The 21,867-nt window shown below is 38.6% G+C and overlaps 1 protein-coding gene across 1 annotated transcript in view; it reads left to right on the forward strand.

Annotated features, from left to right (window-relative positions):
• Nucleotides 1-21,867, forward strand: part of PCDH15 (protocadherin related 15) — a 1,798,632-nt gene that overhangs the window by 1,299,641 nt on the left and 477,124 nt on the right. The window contains exon 11 of the mRNA XM_045164127.1: nucleotides 15,935-16,105. Coding sequence (XP_045020062.1) covers nucleotides 15,935-16,105 — 171 coding nt within the window. The remainder of the gene's footprint in view (nucleotides 1-15,934; nucleotides 16,106-21,867) is intronic.

Consider the following 21,867-nt stretch of genomic DNA (forward strand, 5'->3'; position numbering starts at 1 on the left):
TGACTTCACATTCCAGGATGTCTGGCTCTAGGTGAGTGATCACACCATCATGGTTATCTGGGTCATGAAGATCATTTTTGTATAGTTCTATGTATTCTTACCACCTCTTAATATCTTCTGCTTCTGTTAGGTCCATACCATTTCTGTCCTTTATTATGCCCATCTTTGCATGAAATGTTCCCTTGGTATCTCTAATTATCTTGAACAGATCTCTAGTCTTTCCCATTCTATTGTTTTCCCCTATTTCTTTGCATTGATCACTGAGGAAGGCTTTCTTATATTTCCTTGCTATTCTTTGGAACTCTGCATTCAGATGCATATATCTTTTCTTTTCTCTTTTGCCTTTTGCTTCTGTTCTTTTCACAGCTATTTGTAAGACCTCCGCAAACAACCATTTTGCCTTTTTGCATTTCATTTTTTGGGGGATGGTCTTGATCCCTGTCTCCTGGACAAAGTCACAAACCTCCGTACATAGTTCTTCTGGCACTCTGTCTATCAGATCTAATCCCTTGAATCTATTAGTCACTTCCACTGTATAATCATAAGGGATTTGATTTAGGTCACACCTGAATGGTCTAGTGGTTTTCCCTCCTTCCTTCAATTTAAGTCTGAATTTGGCAATAAGGAGTTCATGGTCTGTGCCACAGTCATTCTAGGAGATGTTTTGCAAGATTAATGGCCTGTTTACTTTGCCTCCTCACCTCCCCTCATCTCTAATCTATAAAAGAACCTGGCATCCAGACCCCAATAAGATGGTTATTTTTAGGCAATATCCTGCCATCTTCTCTGTCTGCCGGCACTCCGATTAAAGTATCTTCCTTGCCTCATAACCTCGTCTCAGATTCACTGGCCTGTAGTATAGGGAACAGATCGAGCTTGGACCTGGTAACAGTTTCATATAATTAAATGTTGAATGTTAGCAACTTTATAAGTGATATGTGAAATAATGTGCACTGAGAAATACAAGTTAGACAGTCAAACTTAACTCTTAAAGGAGATGTATCCTTGCTTGCCAGTTACAGTCACAGTTTCCTAAATTAGTGATATTTTTAAATGTTTAAACTTTTAAAGTATTATCTTATTTTTAAAATGGGAGAAAGAAATAAGGAAAGATAATAGAATAGAAGGAAGGATTTGAGGGGGGGTAGTTTTTTATATGTATTGGATTTACACATAGCAATAAATGAAAATATAAACTTAATAAAATCACATAAAATATTTATGGAAATAATTATGCTTTATTTATATACTCCCAATTTACAATGCTATTTCCTTTATTCAGAAGAGTCACAAAAAGCAAGCATTTTACTAGAAGAGCAAAATATTCCTTTCTTTTTAGCTTTTATTATAATTGTTGGGGGCTTTGTTTTAGGCAATATTTTATGATCAAATTCTGAACTGCAAAAAATGAATTATGATTAAAAACACCTTCCCGAGACTTGCAAGTTAGGAATGTGCACAAGGCCTATTTTCATATCTCTATTTATATTGTATTTATTGGTGACAAATTCTGGAAAATGTCTATCTATATATTAATCAAGTTGGTAGTTTTTCTTAGTGTATTTCACCTGTAGTAGTGAAAAGGAGAAGAATGTGTCAGCCAAAAATGTGTCTCTTTAGCATATATACAAAATATTAATCAGTCAATCTAAGAAAGTTATGGAAAATTTTATTTACCAAAGTGAGGACTATAACCCAGGGACAGCCTCTCAGAGGAGCTATTCTGCCCATCAGAGGTCAAAGCACAGTTAGATGTAAGTTTCTGGGACAAAGGGCTATATATTAAATGATATATTATAGACAATTTACACAATCTACATGTACAAAGAGTAATTGACCATTGATCCTCATGACTCCTTACATGATTAAGAAGGAGGGTTCTCTCCTAAGGAGTTGTGACCCTTGATGAGAGTAGAAAGAATATTATTTCCTAAGGAGGTATGGTTAACATACATGTACAGTACACACTAAAGGGGAAGAAATTTTCTCATTTCCCTAAATTATTAATTTTATTTCAGCACGCATAAGAATTATTTTGGGCTGAGTAATAAACAAAAAACACAGCAGGCAGAAAAGAAGCTCTAAAAACTAATAGAAGAATTTTCATTTACAAGTAAAAACTCCAATTGTAAAGGGTGTCTTTCTATCTGTACCTAGAAGGCAAGGATGATTCTAAATCTCTAGAAACTTATCAGTGGAGAAGGCTTGCATTTAAATCTGTATAACAAACATAGAGAAGAGTCTGAAATGCAGTATATGGGTGCTATCTTAAAAACTTCAGAAATGTCTCAGTTCCTTTCCAAGGCAAACCTTTCAACATCAGAGTAATCCAAGTCTATGTGCCAACCACTAATGTCTAAGAAGCTGAAGTCAAACGGTTCGTGACAACCTCCCAGGATTTCTAGAGCTTACACTAGAAAAAGATGTCCTTTTCATCATAGGGGAATGGAATTCAAAACTATTGAAATCAAGCAATACCTGGAATGACATGCAAATTTGGCCTTGGGGTACTGAATGAAGCAGGTCAAAGGCTAACATAGTTTTGACAAGAGAACACACTGGTCATAGCAAATACCCTCTTCCAAAAACACAAGAGACAACTCTATACATAGACATCATCAGATGGTTAATACCAAAATCAGACTGATTATATTCTTTGCAGCCAAAGATGAAGAAGCTCTATACAGTCAGCAAAAATAAGACCAGGAGCTGACTGTGGCTCAGAACATGAACTCTTTATTGTAAAATTCAGACTTAAATTGAAGAAAGTAGGGGAACCACTGAGCCATTCAGGTATAAGATAAATCAAATCTCTTATAATTATACAGTGGAAGTGACAAATAGATTCAAAAGATTAGATCTGATAGACAGAGTACCTGAAGAACTATGGACACAGATTCATAACATTGTAACAAGAGGTAGTGACCAAAACTATCCCAAAGAAAAGGAAATTCAAGAAGACAAAGTAATTGTCTGAGGGGGCCTTACAAAAAGTTGAGAAAAGAAGGGAAGCAAAAGGCAAAGGAGAAAAAGAAAGATACACCTATATGAATGCAGAGTTCCAAAGAATAGCAAGGAGAGATATGGAAGGCCTTTTTCAATGAACAATGCAAAGAATATAGGAAAACAATAAAATTTAAAAGATTAGAGATCTCTTCAAGAAAATTGGAGATACCAAGGGAACATTTCATGAAAATTTAGACACAATAAAGGACAAAAATGGCAAGAACCTAACAAAAACAGAAGAGATTAAAAGAGATGCAAGAATACACAGAACTGTACAAAAAAGGTGCTAATACCCAGGATAATCACAATGGAGTGGTCACTCATCTAGAGCCAGACATCCTGGAGTATGAAGTCAAGTGGACCTTATGAAGCATTTTTCTGAATAAAGCTAGTGGAGGTAATGGAATTCCAGCTGAGCTATTTAAAATCCTAAAAGATGATGCTGTGAAAGTTCTGTACCCAATATGCCAGCAAATTTGGGAAATTCATCAGTGATCGCAGGACTAGAAAAGGTCAGTTTTCATTCCAGTCCCAAAGAAGGGCAGTGCCAAAGAATGTTCAAACTACCATACAGTTGCACTCATTTCACAAGCTAGCAGGCTAATGCTTCAAGCTGTGCTTCAACCGAACATGAACGAACTTCCAGACGTTCAAGCTGGATTTAGAAAAGGCAGAGGAACCAGAGATCAAATTGCCAACAGTCACTGGATCATAAAGAAAGCAAAGAAATTCCAGAAGAATATCTACTTATTCTTCATTGACTACACTAAAGCCTTTTACTGTGTAGATCACAACAAACTGTAGAGAATTTTTAAAGAGATGGGAATACCAGACCACCTTGCCTGCCTCCTGACAAGAAGCAACAGTGAGAACCCGACATGGAAAAATGAACAGATTCAAAATTAGGAAAGCAGTATATCAAGGCTGTATATTGTCACCCTGCTCATTTAACTTACAAGCAGAGTACATCATGTGAAATACCAGGCTGGATGAATCAAAAGCTGGAATCAACATTGCTAGGAAAAATATCAAAAATCTCAGATAGGCAGATCAGATCAGATCAGATCAGTCTCTCAGTCATGTCCGACTCTTAGTGACCCCATGAATCGCAGCACTCCAGGCCTCCCTGTCCATCACCAACTCCCAGAGTTCACTCAGACTCACGTCCATAGAGTCAGTGATGCCATCCAGCCATCTCATTCTCTGTCGTCCCCTTCTCCTCTTGTCCCCAATCCCTCCCAGCATCAGAGTCTTTTCCAATGAGTCAACTCTTCGCATGAGGTGGCCAAAGTACTGGAGTTTCAGCTTTAGCATCATTCCTTCCAAAGAAATCCCAGGGCTTATCTCCTTCAGAATGGACTGGTTGGATCTCCTTGCAGTCCAAGGGACTCTCAAGAGCCTTCTCCAACACCACAGTTCAAAAGCATCAATTCTTCGGCACTCAGCCTTCTTCAGAGTCCAACTCTCACATCCATACATGACCACAGGAAAAACCATAGCCTTGACTGGACGAACCTTTGCTGGCAAAGTAATGTCTCTGCTTTTGAATATGCTATCTAGGTTGGTCATAACTTTCCTTCCAAGGAGTAAGCGTCTTTTAATTTCATGGCTGCAGTCACCATCTTCAGTGATTTTGGAGCCCAGAAAAATAAAGTCTGACACTGTTTCCAGTGTTTCCCCATCTATTTCCCATGACGTGATGGGACTACATGCCATGATGATACCACTCTAATGGCAGAAAACGAAGAGGAACTAAAGAGTCTCTTAAAAGTGAAAGATAAGAGTGAAAAAGCTGACTTAAAAATCACTATTCAAAAAGTAAGATCATGGCATCCAGTTCCAAAACTTCATGACAAATAGAAGGGGAAATAGTAGAAGCAGTGACAGATTTTATTTTCTTAGTTTCCAAAATCACCAGGACCTGTGACTGCAGCCATGAAATTGAAAGATGCTTGCTCTTTGCCTTGACAGATATAGTAAATCTTGACAGTATTAAGAACAGAGACATCATTTTGCCAACAAAGATCCGTTTAATCAAATCTATGTTTTTTCCATAGTTATGTATGGATGTAAAAGTTGGACCATAAAGGAGGCTGAGTGCTGAAACATTGATGTTTTTAAATTGTTCTGGAGAAGACTCTCAAGAGTCCCATGGATTGCAAAGAGTTCAAACTGAAACAAGAGGGAAGGGGACAGGGTACAACATTTGAAAGAATTTCATACCCCAAGACAAAGCATAAATCTATTAGAATCAAATGGGTCCAAGATGGCATACAAGTCACCTTCAACTAGACCTTGATCTTCAATCAACAAGCTAAATGACATATCCAGAGGAGCCATGACAGGTCAAGGCACCAAAAGACCAAAATACAGGTGGTGGCTCAATTTTCTCTACCCTTTCCCCCAAATGGTTGGAATAATCTTCCCACTCATTAGCCTATGAAATTACCCAGCTCTTAAAAACTAACTATGCCATATCTCAAAGCAGCTGCCATGTAATGGCCCACACTCTGTCTATGGAGTGTGCTTCTCTCTGAATAAATCCACTTCTTACCTACCCCTTTGTTTCTATTTCTATGATGAAACATCAAGAACCTAAGCTTCACTAGGTCCTGAAACCAGGTCTGTGATCTCAGTTGGAAGACTGTGGGTATTGTCTGAGCTGAAGTCCAAGCCACGGGGGTTTGAGTACCAAACTAGGTTTTGGTTAGGTTTGAGTCCTGGCTCATGGGTTAAAGTCCCAAACTGAGGTAAACAGTTTCAAAACCAGTCAGTCCTAAAGGAAATTAACTCTGAACATTCATTGGAAGGACTGATGCTGAAACTCCAATACTTTGGCCACCTGACGTGAAGAGCTGACTCATTGAAAAAGACCCTGATGCTTGGAAAGAATGAAGGCAAAAGGAAAAGAGGGTGGAGGATGATGAAATGGGAATCAGAAGTTTGGTTAACAGAGCCTAAGAAAGAACTTCACAGTAGAGAAAGAACACTCACAGTGACAACTGAATATGATTTATTAAAGAGAAGAAATGTACAAAGCTCTCAGCATAGACACTGACATGGGATAAAGAGTCCCCCCAAAGTGGGACGTACAACAGTTTATATCCTTGCCAGTATTAATCTGTACATTTTGATTGGCTCCTGTCCTTAAAATACATCATTTCTAACCTATCATTTTAAAGGTCAAAATGTTTAGCTTAAAATCTTTATGGCTTCTCTTGATCCTCAGATTAAGTCATCACCCTTTTTCATGCCTCCTGGCCATTTTGCAATGGACCTGATGTATGGGCTAAAAGATTAATGATCAACAGTTGTTTTTCCCTCAGGCATATGAAACAGAAGTTAATTACTGCCCTCCCTGGATCTGAGTGCTAATAGTTTATCAGACCAAGGATACATTCCAGGAATTTGGAACAAAGGGTATAACTTTAGGTTAATGGAGGGAGATATTTATTGAAAACCAGCTCTCAGAGTACTACACTGACTGCCTTCAATGAGATGATGAGATAGGATCACTGACTCAGTGAACATGAATTTGAGAAAACTCAAGAGACAGTGAAGGTCAGGGAAGCCTGGCCTGTTACATTCCATGTATTGCATACATGGACATGACTTAACAACTGAACAACACCATGCCTTGAGACTGAATTCTTATCCTTGAGAAAGGTTAGAACCAAGGAAATCACCATTGGAATGTGGCACATCCAATATCACATAAAATGGTATTAATTCAATATCTTTCTTAAATTTTAATTGACACTATCTTTTTTGCAAACTGCATTCTACACAGTTGTAGAGGTGGGAAATTTTTCCATTCTACCCTTCTAGGTTCTTTGGTTGGTCTAATAATCACATGGCTATAAAACAGATTAATGGAAAAAAGACAAAGTTGTATCACATATATGACTTCCCCGGTGGCCTGGATGGTAAAGAATCTGTAATGCAGAAGACCTGGTTTCAATCCCTGGCTTAGGATACCTTGGAGAAGGGAATGGCTGCCCATTTCAGTATTCTTATCTGGAGAATTCCATGGACAGAGGAGCCTGGGGGGCTTTTCAGTCCATGGGGCCTCAAAGAGTCAGATGCGAATAACACATACACATACACATATATATGGGGAATACTCAGGAAAACAGGGTAACTCCTCCCCAGTATGGCAGAAGCCCTCGCCTTAAGTATCAGCTTTAGCTAAACACATAAGATATTGAGGGTAGAAGTTTAGTTAAGGGAAGTTAGGTGGCAGAGTGGTAAAGAATCTGCCTACCATTGCAGGAGACATGAGTTTGATCCCTGGGTCGATCCTCTGGAGAAGGAAATGGCAACACACTCCATTCTTGCCTGTAAAATTTTATGGATCCTGGAGGCCTAATTCCATAGGGTTGCAAAAGAATCAGACAGAACTTAGTAAACAACAACAAAAGTTGATATGCATATTTAAGTTGCTAGTGATAAGATCATCTCCCTCTTCCAGGTATAGCCAAGGACACATCTTTGCAAAAGATTTCCCTTGTATATGTAAATGTCCCTTACAAAATGCTGACTATTTCTCAGTTTTCAAAGCTTCCTTTGTGTCTTCAGTTTCTTAAAAATAATCAGCCTCAAATAATCATATTTGGGGATGGCAAATTCTACTCCCCTATATAATTTAAAATAGTAGGTTTGATGTGTTTTCTAAAAAAAAAAAAAGAAAGAAAGAAAGAAAGTTAAATTAAGACTTTTCTATTTATACTCAGTTCATAGGTTTATAGTATAATTTAAAATTCTAATTTGTAGACCAAAATGATCTCTCATGTCATTTGCTACCCCTAGTATATGTTGAACTGTACTAGATATAATAAACAAACGTGAAAATTTAAAACAGTTAAAGAAAGTGAAAAGTAAAAGTGAAGTCACTCAGTCATGTTCGATTCTTTGCGATCCCATGGACTGTAGCCTACCAGGCTCCTCTCTCCATGGGATTCCCCAGGCAAGAGTACTGGAGTGGGTTGCCATTTCCTTCTCCAGGGGATCTTCCCAACCCAGGGATTGAACCCCGGTGTCCCACATTCCAGGCAGATGCTTTAACCTCTGAGCCACCAGGGATTCAAAACAGTTAAAGGAGGACTTAAAAAAATTATATAAAATTATATACTTATATATTTAACCAATCAAGAGAATTCCCTGGCAAGCCAGTGGTTAGGAATCTGCTCCCTTACTGCCAAGGGCCTGGAATCAACCTCTAGTTGGGGAACTAAGATCCCACAAGACATGCAGTGAGGCCAAAAGTTAATAATAAATTTTAAGAAGTAAATAAAAATGTAACCAATCATAATTATCAGTATAATCTCAATATGTTTATTCTGTTCTTGAGAAAAAAAAATGTTTTTCTCTGTCCTCTTAGATTTACTAATCAGAGACTTTTGTATTAGACTGACCAAAACCAAAATAAAACAAAACCCAAGGGCTTTTCTGGTGGTCCAGTGGTTAAAAAACTGCCTTGCAGTGCAGGGGACACAGGTTCAATTCCTGGTCCAGGAAGATCTCATATGGTTCAGAGCAACTAACCCTGTGCACCACTGAAACAGGAATCCAAGTTCTTGTTCATGGAGAACCTCACGAACATGCAAACCCTCACCCAAGCAGAGTTTATATTAAAGGAGAGAGAAGTATAAAGCTCCCAGCACAGACACTGAGAAGAGGTGACATGACCCCAAAAGGTGGCTTAAAACTCAACATTCAGAAAAAAAGATCATGGCATACGGTCCCATCACTTCATAGCAAATAGATGGGGGAACAATGGAAATAGTGACAGACTTTATTTTCTCAGGCTCCAAAATAACTGCAGATGGTGACTGAAGCCATGAAATTAAAAGTCACTTGCTCCTTGGAAGAAAAGCCATGACAAACTAAGATGGGAATCTGAGTTCTTATCTGAAGAATGGAATCCATAAACAGGCAACATTCACAGTAGCAAGCAAATAGGATTTATTAAAGCAGAGGAAAGTCCAAAGCTCTCAGCATAGATACTGAGAGGGGGTATAGAGTCCCCCCAAGGTGGGACTTAGAGCAGTTTTTATATTCTTCCTTAAATCACAGTATTTCTAACCAATTAATTTAAAGATCAAGATACTTAGCATCTTTATGCCTTCTCTTGATCCTTGGATTAAGTTACCACCCTTTTTCATACCCTCTGGCCATTTTACAATAAACCAGATGTATGGACTTATGAACCAGAGATCAAATTGCCAAAATCCATTGGATCATCTAACGGCTTTTCCAGTAGTCATATATGAATGTGAGAGTTGAACTATAAATAAAGCTGAGCACCAATGAATTGATGTTTCTGAACTGTGGTGTTGGAAAAGACTCTTGAGAGTCCATTGAACTGCAAGGAGTTCCAACCAGTCCATCCTAAAGGAAATCAGCCCTGATTATTCATTGGAAGGACTCAGGCTAAAGCCGAAACTCCAATATCCTGGCCACCGGATGTGAAGAGCTAACTCATTTGAAAAGATCCTGGTGTTGGGAAAGATTGAAGGCAGGATGAGAAGGGGAAGACAGAGGATGAGATGGTTGGATGGAATCACAAACTATATGGACGTGAGTTTGAGTAAACTCTGGGAGTTGGTGATGGACAGGGAAGCTTGGTGAGCTGCAGTCCATGGGGTCACAAAGAGTCAGACATGACTGAGCAACTGAATTGAACTGAATGGATTGGATCATCGAAAAAACAAGAGAGTTCCAGAAAAACTACACCAAAGACTTTGACTATGTGGATTGAAACAAACTGTGGAAAATTCTTAAAGAAATGGGAATGTCCAACCACCTGACCTGTCTCCTGAGAAATCTGTATGGTCAAGAAATCTGCAGGTCAAGAAGCAACAGTTAGAACTGGACATGGAACAACAGACTCGTTACAAATAGGGAAAGGAGTATGTCAACGCTGTATATTGTCACCTTGCTTATTTAGCTTATGTGCAGGGTACATCATGTGAAATGCCAGGCTGGATAAAACACAGGTTGGACTCAATATTGCTGGGAGAAATATCAATAACCTCAGATATACAGATGACATCACCTTATGGCAGAAAGTGAAGAAGAACTAAAGAGCGTCTTGATGAAAGTGAAAGAGGAAAGTGAAAAAGCTGGCTTATAACTCAACATTCAGAAAACTAAGATCATGGCATCCAGTTCCATCACTTCATGGCAAATAGATGGGGAAACAATGCAAACAGTGACAGACTTTATTCTCCTGGGCTCCAAAATCATTGCAGGTGGTGACTGAAGTTATGAAATTAAAAGATGCTTGCTTCTTGGAAGAAAAACTATGACCGACCTAGACAGCATATTAAAAAGCAGAGATATTACTTTGCCATGACTGAACTGAATTGAACTGATTGGCTTAAGATTAATGATCACCAGTTGTTTTTCCCCCAAGCATATGGAATATAATTTAATTACTGCTCTTTCCTGGATCTGAGTGCTAAAAATCTATCAGACTAAAGACATATTCCAGGAATTTAGGACAATGGACCAGGATATTTACTGAAAACAAGACTGAGGTCTCAGAGTTCTATACTGAATGCCTAGTAATTTCTACCTCAAAACCTAGACAGCATATTAAAAAGTAAAGGCCCATATATTCAAAGCTATGGCTTTTCCAGTAGTCATGTATGGATGTGAGAGTTGGACCATAAAGAAAGCTGAGCACAGAAGAATTGATGCTTTTGAACTGTGGTGTTGAAGAGGACTCTTGAGAGTCTTTTTGACTGCAAGGAGATCAAACCAGTCAGTCCTAAAGGAAATCAACCCTGAATGTTCATTGGAAGGACTGATGCTGAAGCTGACGCTCTAATACTTTGGCAACCTGATGTGAAGGGTTAACTCATTAGACAAGACTCTGATACTTGCAAAGACTGAAGGCAAGAAGAGAAGGGGATGACAGAGGATGAGATGGTTGGATGGCATCACTGACTCAATGGACATGAGTTTGAGCAAGCTCTGGGAAGCCTGGCTTGCTGCAGTCCATGGATTTGCAATGAGTCAGACATGACTGAGTGAGTGAACTGAACTGAACTGAACTGAACTATAGCAGTTTATATCTTTACCAGTACTGATCTATTCATTTTTGATTGGCTCACGTCCCTGATATACGTAATTTCTGACCAATTAGTTTGAAAGTCCCTATTTCCAGTCTGTCATTTTTATGGCTTTTTTTTTTTTTAATCCCCCTGTGCTTGGGTTTTCATAGACATTGAGTTATCATCCCACGACCCTTTCTCATGACTGCAGGCCATTTTTCAAAGACCAAATAGGGACCAGATGTATGGGCTAAAAGTTAATGGTCCACCTTGTGTTTTCTGTCTTGACAAGTTGGTCAACAATTTACTGAATGTTTTGTCTTGCATCTGGATGTTTTATGACCTTCCAGACCAAGGACACATTCCTCTAAAAGTCAGGAAATTGGAACAAAGGGTATAGCTTTAGGTTAATGGAGCAAGATGTTTGTATGATAGAAAGAGTTGGAATTAAAAAAGAACTGGAGTCTCATCCCTACAATGAAAGCCTTCCAATTTCTCAGTCAGTTATTTCAGTGGCTCAGTCATGTTTGACTCTTTTCAACCCCATGGACTGCAGCACACCAGCCTTCCCTGTCTATCACCAACTCCTGGAGCTTGCTCAAACTCATGTCCATTGAGTCGATGATGCCATCCAACCATCTCATCCTCTATCATGTCCTTCTTCTCCTTCCTTCAATCTTTCCCAGCATCAGGGTCTTTTCCAATGAGTCAGTTCTTTGCATCAGGTGGCCAAAGTATTAGACATCTACCTCACCACAGTAATTGAGTCTGTACTCTAGAGCCTGGGGATCACAACTACTGAGACCACATGCAGCAACTACTGAAGCCTGAGTGCCCTAGAGCCCATGCTCCACAACTAGAGAAGCCCCCTATCTGCAAGGAAGACCCATCACAGCTATATATATATATATATATATATATATATATATATATATATTTATTTATTTATTTATTTAAAACCCCCAAACAGATTAACAAGTGAAAAGAATAAAGTATTGTTATATGTGTAAGAAAGCAAGCAAATAAAGTTGCTTCCTAAGCAGCTAAAGAATGAGTAGGTTTCTAGGGAATAAGCAGGAGCTAAAGAAAGATTGTGATGATGTTTGTTTATGTAGATTCTAGTGTTTTTATTCTCTTTGTTTCTTTTCTCATGGCTACAAAACTCCCCCAGAGAACATTTTCATGGCAGCTTCACTTGCAAATGTTTCTGCTTTTAATAAGTTAAGGGAAACTCTAAAAAGTCTTCTTTCTGTGTATGATCAATCTCTAATGTCTTTAATTGAAAATAATTTGCAAATAATAATTTGATAAATTAAACATCAAAGAAAACAAGAGTTTTTACCAAACTCATGTTCTGCTGCTTGCCACTTGAAAGGTAATGCTCAAGAGACAGTTATTGGTAGGAAAAGAAAGGTTGCTTTATTCAGGAGTCAGGAAAGCTGAAAGAAGACAGAGTTGTGTCCAGGAACCAATAGTAAATATTCTGCTCTATCATGAAACTTTTTAAAGGGAGAAAGGGGAAACTTATCACAGATAATCATTTGGTGTAGGAATCAGAGTCTTTGCTATTGTCCACTCTGTGCAGTCTTCTTTCTGATTGATTGGTGTTGAGATAACAGGATGGTATTCTAGGAACCTTGTACTCACCTGAAGTTACAATTCTCCACCTAGTGGGGCCTGGTTCCTGGAGAAGAACTCAAAGATATTGTTATACATATTACTTGAGGGGGAACCAGGTTTTACTTTATCACTGCACTATTACAAAGAGCTGTGAAAAGAAGAGAAGCAAAAAGCAAAGGAGAAAAGGAAAGATATAAGCATCTGAATGCAGAGTTCCAAAGAATAGCAAGAAGAGATTAGAAAGCCTTCTTCAGCGATCAATGCAAAGAAATAGAGGAAAACAATAGAATGGGAAAAACTAGGGATCTCTTCAAGAAAATCAGAGATACCAAAGGAACATTTCATGCAAAGATGAGCTCGATAAAGGACAGAAATGGTATGGACCTAACAGAAGCATAAGATATTAAGAAGAGATGGCAAGAATACACAGAAGAACTGTACAAAAAAGATCTTCATGACCCAGATAATCACGATGGTGTGATCACTGACCTAGAGCCAGACATCTTGGAATGTGAAGTCAAGCGGGCCTTAGAAAGCATCACTACGAACAAAGCTAGTGGAGGTGATGGAATTCCAGTTGAACTATTCCAAATCCTGAAAGATGATGCTGTGAAAGTGCTTCACTCAATATGCCAGCAAATTTGGAAAACTCAGCAGTGGCCACAGGACTGGAAGAGGTCAGTTTTCATTCCAATCCCAAAGAAAGGCAATGCCAAAGAATGCTCAAACTACCACACAATTGCACTCATCTCACACGCTAGTAAAGTAATGCTCAAAATTCTCCAAGCCAGGCTTCAGCAATATGTGAACTGTGAACTTCCAGATGTTCAAGCTGGTTTTAGAAAAGGCAGAGGAACCAGAGATCAAATTGCCAACATCCACTGGATCATAGAGAGTTCCAGAAAAACATGTATTTCTGCTTTACTATGACAAAGCCTTTGACTGTGTGGATCACAATAAACTGTGGAAAATTCTGAAAGAGATGGGAATACCAGACCACCTGATCTGCCTCTTGAGAAATTTGTATGCAGGTCAGGAAGCAACAGTTAGAACTGGACATGGAACAACAGACTGGTTCCAAATAGGAAAAGGAGTTCGTCAAGGCTGTATATTGTCACCCTGTTTATTTAACTTCTATGCAGAGTACATCATGAGAAACGCTGGACTGGAAGAAACACAAGCTGGAATCAAGATTGCCGGGAGAAATATCAATAAGCTCAGATATGCAGATGACACCACCCTTATGGCAGAAAGTGAAGAAGAACTCAAAAGCCTCTTGATGAAGGTGAAAGTGGAGAGGTAAAAAGTTGGCTTAAAGCTCAACATTCAGAAACGAAGATCATGGCATCCAGTCCCATCACTTCATGGGAAATAGATGGGGAAACAGTGGAAATAGTGTCAGACTTTATTTTTCTGGGCTCCAAAATCACTACAGATGGTGACTGCAGCCATGAAATTAAAAGACGCTTACTGCTTGGAAGGAAAGTTATGACCAACCTAGATAGCATATTCAAAAGCAGAGACATTACTTTGCCAACAAAGGTCCATCTAGTCAAGGCTATGGTTTTTCCTGTGGTCATGTATGGATGTGAGAGTTGGACTGTGAAGAAGGCTGAGCACTGAAGAATTGATGCTTTTGAAGTGTGGTGTTGGAGAAGACTCTTGAGAGTCCCTTGGACTGCAAGGAGATCCAACCAGTCCATTCTGAAGGAGATCAGCCCTGGGATTTCTTTGGAAGGAATGATGCTAAAGCTGAAACTCTGATACTTTGGCCACCTCATGCGAAGAGTTGACTCATTGGAAAAGACTCTGATGCTGGGAGGGATTGGGGGCAAGAGGAGAAGGGGACGACAGAGGATGAGATGGCTGCATGGCATCACTGACTCTATGGACGTGAGTCTGAGTGAACTCCGGGAGTTGGTGATGGACAGGGAGGCCTGGCATGCTGGGATTCATGGGGTCGCAAAGAGTTGGACATGACTGAGCGACTGATCTGATCTGATCTGATTATTTCTTGATTGCACTTCCTTTATTTCTGCATTCCCTCACTCTTCTAATTAGCAATTGTTTGAATCTCCCTTTGGAAATCAGGGAAGGTCAAAGAAGCTGAATGAAATCTATTTCCTACAAATAAGAAATGGGGAACACGAACAGGATTTGTACCTGGTAGGGCCCCACAAGGTCCTAGTTGGTTTCAGAGTCATAAAGTTATTGCATTCAAGAAAGGTTGCCCTTGCAAAATTGCATCAATAGAGCTTCTGCTTCCCAAGATCTTACCAAAGAACACTTTTCAACCCCAAAAAATGGGAAAAACAAAACAGACAATAAAATAAAATAAAATCTGTGTTCTCTGGCAATATTGTGGTTAGTGGAAAAGATGAAAAATGGAAACGTAATTCCCATTTCTGATACAAGGATACTCTTCTCAGAAATTATAGTTTTTTAGAGTCTCAAGGAATGAAGAAATGAAACAATTGTCATTTATAAACTTGGAAACAAGTTATTTTAGTGATGCCAGAAGAGAGAAGGAAGAAGGAGAGAAGGAAGGTTCTCAAAATATACTTTGTGACAGGCAATCTTATATGAAACATACAAATACATTTTTCCAATGAGTATAGCAAATCTTGTGGGTCTTCTTTCCTTCCTTTATTCACCTCTTCATTTAATTTTTCTTCTTTTTCTTCTCTCTCTCTCTCTCTCCCCCCACTTTTTTAAAATGAGCAACATTTATTTCATAAACTTAAATTTCTTGAAGCATCATAAATAAAATAAAATAAAATACTGGGGTGGGGACAGGAGTGAAGAAATCAAGAGTCATCTTGATTGTTAACTTGTTTGTTAACTGTCTTCTCAAAGGAAAAGTAAACATTTATGTATCTTCATGATGGGAGATGGTTTCACAACTTGGAGAAAACCTTCATGGAAGTTAGGCTCCTACCCTCCTACAGGGACTGGGAGATATTAATAGAAGCTCTATTTTCCTTGATCATTACACTTCAAATGGATAATTCTTAGATCCTGGAGAAAGAGTCCTGGGTATAAAACTGGTAAAAGCTTGAGCTAGAAGAAGGTTGACACCTCAAAGGGGCAGAGAAAGTATTTACAAATGCAAGTTTTCTAAAGTAAATGCTCGAAGAAAAGGGAGGTCAGATGCCTACAGTCAGGAAGAAATGTATCTACGGTGTAATCAAGCTGGAGGGAACATTGAGTACATCTTATGTTCTTTTTCTTTTCTTCCTCTCTCACAGGACCGTGCACAAAACCTAAATGAACGGCGAACCACCACCACCACCCTCACAGTGGACATTCTGGATGGAGATGACCTGGGTCCAATGTTTCTTCCATGTGTCCTCGTGCCAAACACTCGTGACTGTCGCCCGCTCACCTATCAAGCTGCCATACCTGAGCTGAGAACTCCAGTAAGCATACTCTCATCTTTTCCTCTTCACTTCTACCTCTGTGACCCCCAGTGAGATCCTGTTCAAATATTTTGAACACATATGTGGTGAAAATAATATGCTTTTCTAAATGGATATTGGAAAATAGTTTATGTCCAAAACCATTTTGAGACAGTATGGGTAAATTTTTATTCATAATGTCTAATTATATCATTGAAGGAATGTCATGAAGTAACATGGCAGAAGATGAAATGGTTAGATAGCATCACCAACTTAATGGACATGAATTTGCACAAACTTCAGGAAATAGTGAAGGACACAGAAGCCTAGTGTTCATGGGGTCACAAATAGACACAATTGAGCGAGCGAACAACAACAAGCTGAAGTAGCAGCCCATTTGACTCTGCTTTTTTTCCCCCATGTATAAAGCATAACAAAGATCAGTTGGCATCATATACTTGGAAACTCCCAGAAATAACCCCAGGATTTTCTTAAATTCACTTCTCAACATTCAGCCCTAAGTCAGAGGACACATATATTAACAGGATGCCCTTTTGTCTTTTAAAATCCTGATATATTATTGGATATTATGCTTGGCTGTTTGGAGGAGGGAGCTAATGAATCCTGAATGTAAACATTTATTCATTAAAGACGTATTTTAAAGAAACAAAAATTAAGTCATGTGTACATATTTTCTACATTCAATTCTTAATTTTTTTTAAAAATTTCAAATAAATCTATAAATTGGTGTTAGCCTAAAATTCACACCATAGACCTGCCTGCGTGATAAATATACATATCTAAGAATAAAAGTATAAGGCTAATAGATATTCTGTGTGTGTACACATGTGTGCTCAGTCATGTCCCACTCTTTGGGACCCCACGAACTGTAGCCTGCCAGGCTCCTCTGTCCATAGAATTCTCTAGTCAGGAAGTGGGTTGCCATTTCCTACTCCATAGGATCTTCCCAATCCAGGGAATGAACCTTTGTCTCTTGTGTCTCCTGCCTTTGCAGGCAGATTTTTTACCACTGTGCCACCTGGTAATCCCAATAGATATCCTGCTTAGGCTAAAATATCTGTTTCTTCCTTAAATGTTAAAAAAAAAAAAAAAAATCTCTTTTAGAGCAGTCAAATTCCTAGGAGTCAACTATTTGATTAGTTTTTGCTGTTCCCATGAAAAGCATTTAGGCTTCTGGGTTAGTAATATGGCTAGTGATGTCAGAATTTGTTGCGAGATATTTGATTTTATTTCTGACATTTGAGAACTGCAGTTTGGAGAATCCTCTCTGTGTTTGAACTTTTTTTTCTTTTTTTAAAAAGAATAGAACACAGATTACTTCTAAGTGTAAATCAGATTGCATTCCAGTCACTTTAAAGAGTTCTTGCCGAATATTTTACCAATTACTTTATGCAATATTTTACCCACTTGCTTTACTAGCAATAGCTCTTAAATGGTTGAAAACCACTTTTGTGTTTTCTGGAATAAATGATTACTGGTCTAGTTGGTTTGCATGAAAAAAAAAATAACCTAAAAAATGGATAAATGTTATGATGTGTGCTGAGTGAAGAAAATAGTATTATTTTTAAGCTAAATGGAGTAATTTTGCAGACAGAAAGGCTAATGGAGAGTTTGTCTAGACAAATATTTATAGGTTACCTAAAGTTGTAGGTCATGATATTATTTTGTTGAATATTAGTGAGAAGACTTAATGATGTGAACATTGAACTTTTCTTTGAAAGGCTTAATTGAAATCATGACAAAAATATTTTTAGTTTCAATCTATTTTTCTGAGCTAATTTAAGTAGCTGGTATATCAATGAGATCCCAAGAGAAGGGGAATACTGACCTAATAAGACTAAAATCAATGAATCAGTGTGATGAATGTTTAACAGTACTTGATGTAATGAGAGAAGTAAAGACAGAGGTTACCACTTGAGAAGCAAAGTGTATTGACTTTATAAGGATCTTTGAGCATAATTTCCTCCTTGCTCCAGCTTATAGACCAAGCATCTCTAATTCCTATGCCATTTCGTGTTAGAGATAAAGCCGTATTCTAGATTTGTGGTAAATGATAATAATGACTAATGACTATTTATATTGTTCAGTTTGTCATGAACTGTGCTAAATTTTACAAACATATTAACTTAAATCCTTTCAGATAGTTACCACTGTAATGGTCATTTTATAAATGAGATCTCTGGGGTACAGAATTTAAGTGACTTATCCTTATACAGCTAATAAATTAACAGTATTTTCTTTTGAAATCATATATCTTGCATTAAAGTATATTCTATAAATCACAGAATGACCAAAGTTTATTCTTCATCATCATTTTTAACAGATCAATTCATTTGTAAACATTCTGTGAAACAAGAATTTTTATTTTACAGATTTAAATACTTACAGCAAATATTTATTCATCAAACATTATATTTTTATTGGCATGTAGAAAAAATTAGATATGTTTACTTGCAAAATTAGGCACTTATTCTGGTTATCAATCACTGCATAACAAAGCACCAAAATTTAGTGGCTTCAAATTGCAATCTTTAAATTTGTTCTTAAAACCACAATTCTGGCAGACCTGAGGGAACACCTCATTCCTGCTCTGCACAGCATCAGCTAGGACACTTTGGCTAAGGGCTCTGTGTGTGCGTGTTCTATCATTTTAGTCGTGTCTGATTCTTTGCTATACTATGGACTGTAGGCCACCAGGCTCATCTGTCCATGGGATTCTCCAGGCAAGTTTGCTGAAGTGGGTTATCATGCCCTCCTCCAGGGGTTCATCCTGAGCCAGGGATTGGCTCTTACATCTCTTACGTCTCCTACACTGGTAGTCAGGTTCTTCACTGCTAGCTCCATCTGGGAAGCCCAAGGGCTGGGTACCACTTTCCAAATAGTAAACTTAACAAGTTGATTCTGGCTATGGGCTCTGGCTCAGTGAGGGCTGTGAGCTGGAGGCTTCATTTCCACTCCATGTAGGTTTTCCCTGAGCTGTTTGAGCTTCCTCACATTAAGGTGCTGGCTTCTAAGAAGAAGCTTCCCAAAAGAATTAGACAGAATGTTTATGAACTAGACTTGTAATTTGCAGTATCATTTCTGCTGTAGTCAAAGCTCTGCCAGATTCAGGTAGTAGAAGTATATGCTGTGTTCTAATGGGAACAGCGTAGAGGTCATCTGTACAAAGAACATGAGGGCAAGGGCATTTTATTGTCACCATTGTAGGAAAACAATAGCACCTATAGCAGTTGCATCAGGTTTTCATGTGCTCTTTTATATACCATTTTGGATCCACTTTGGATCCCAAGGGTTAAGAAGTGTAGCTAGTTTTTAAGTTTCACATTCAAATTGCTGAGTTTATGTCTGTATTTTTTCTTTCTTCTTCTTCTTTTTTTCTTTTTTCTATTTTCCTTTGCTATTTCCATGCTGTGCTAAAATTTCTGGAATTTCAATAAATAAGATCTTATATACAGAGCAAGAGAACTATTTATGGCAGCTAAACAGGACATGATGGCTCTAATTGCATGCTTGCTGTTCCTTTCCTGAGCTAATTCTTCACATTTTGAAAGGTCTGACACCTGCTCACCTTCTGGGTTGAGTGAAATTTTCTAATTGCCTCAGTGGTATTCCTGACTTGAGAAACCATCCTTAGTTCTACCACCATGAATGCATATTTTATCAGCTCAGAAAAAAATTTAAAAGGTAGTCTAGTACAGTGTTTAGCCCATGAACAAAGATATAATAAAAAAATAATATGAATTTGATGTCTCAGGGGCACTAAAGCAATTTGTAGCCCTCAGTTAGTTATGGTATATTTATGAATTAGGTAAATAGCCACTGAACCTTATTCTGTTTAGTCACCAAGTTGTACCCAACTCTTTTGGTACTCCATGGTTGTAGCCTGCCAGGCTCCTCAGTCTATAGGACTTCTCAAGTAAGAATACTGGACTGAGTTGCTATTTCTTTCTCCAGAGGATCTTCCTGACCCAGGGATTGAACCCATGTTGCCTGCACTGGCAGGCAGATTCTTTACGATGGTGACCTAGTATATGCTAAACTCTATTTTAATAGACAAGACAAAAACTTGGATGAGATAAAATTCTTCTGATAGTGTAAATTTATTCTTACTTTCTGACTCTCTTAAAGTTGTTATGCCTATGTGGTTGAAGATTTCTAGTATTATGGAAAACTGCAGAATTTGGAGAGTGTAGGATTGTGGTTCAATTGTCTTGATTTTCTATTAAAGACAAAGACAGTAAATCCTCACATAATTTTTTTCAGTGCTGAACAGTTGCATACATTTTGACTAGTTGGATTTACTGTTGAGTAAATTGTCCCTAGTTCAGTTCAGTTCAATCAGTTTGGTCGCTCAGTTGTGTCCGATTCTTTGCGACCCCATGGACTGCAGCATGCCAGGCCTCCCTCAGTTCAGTTCAGTCGCTCAGACATGTCTGACTCTTTGCGACCCCATGAATCGCAGCACGCCAGGCCTCCCTGTCCATCACCAACTCCCGGAGTTCACCCAGACTCATGTCCATCCAGAGAGTGATGCCATCCAGCCATCTCATCCTCTGTCGTCCCCTTCTCCTCCTGCCCCCAATCCCTCCCAGCATCAGAGTCTTTTCCAATGAGTCAACTCTTCACATGAGGTGGCCAAAGTACTGGAGTTTCAGCTTTAGCATCATTCCTTCCAAAGAAATCCCAGGGCTGATCTCCTTCAGAATGGACTGGTTGGATCTCCTTGCAGTCCAAGGGACTCTCGAGAGTCTTCTCCAACACCACAGTTCAAAAGCATTAATTCTTCAGCGCTCAGCCTTCTTCACAGTCCAACTCTCACATCCATACATGACCACAGGAAAAACCATAGCCTTGACTAGACGGACCTTTATTGGCAAAGTAATGTCTCTGCTTTTGAATATGCTATCTAGGTTGGTCATAACTTTCCTTCCAAGCAGTAAGCGTCTTTTAATTTCATGGCTGCAATCACCATCTACAGTGATTTTGGAGCCCAAAAAAGTAAAGTCTGACACTGTTTCCACTGTTTCCCCATCTATTTCCCATGAAGTGATGGGACTGGATGCCATGATCTTCGTTTTCTGAATGTTGAACTTTAAGCCAACTTTTTCACTCTCCACTTTCACCTTCATCAAGATGCTTTTTAGTTCCTCTTCACTTTCTGCCATAAGGGTGGTGTCATCTGCATATCTGAGGTTATTGATATTTCTCCCGGCAATCTTGATTCCAGCTTGTGTTTATTCCAGTCCAGTGTTTCTCATGATGTACTCTGCATGTAAGTTAAATAAGCAGGGTGACAATATACAGCCTTGACGTACTCCTTTTCCTATTTGGAAACAGTGTGTTGTTCCATGTCCAGTTCTAACTGTTGCTTCCTGACCTGCATACAAATTTCTCAAGAGGCAGATCATGTGTTCTGGTATTCCCATCTCTTTCAGAATTTTCCACAGTTTATTGTGATCCACACAGTCAAAGGCTTTAGCATAGTCAATAAAGCAGAAATAGATGATTTTCTGGAACTCTCTTGCTTTTTCCATGATCCAGCAGATGTTGGCAATTTGATCTCTGGTTCCTCTGCCTTTTCTAAAACCAGCTTGAACATCAGGAAGTTCACAGTTCACATACTGCTGAAGCCTGTCTTGGAGAATTTTGAGCATTACTTTACTAGCATGTGAGATGAGTGCAATAGTGCAGTAGTTTGAGCATTCTTTGGTATTGCCTTTCTTTGGGATTTGAATGAAAACTATCCTTTTCCAGTCCTGTGG

Source organism: Bubalus bubalis, chromosome 23 (assembly GCF_019923935.1).
Source record: "Bubalus bubalis isolate 160015118507 breed Murrah chromosome 23, NDDB_SH_1, whole genome shotgun sequence".
In the NCBI taxonomy this organism is placed as follows: domain Eukaryota; kingdom Metazoa; phylum Chordata; class Mammalia; order Artiodactyla; family Bovidae; genus Bubalus; species Bubalus bubalis.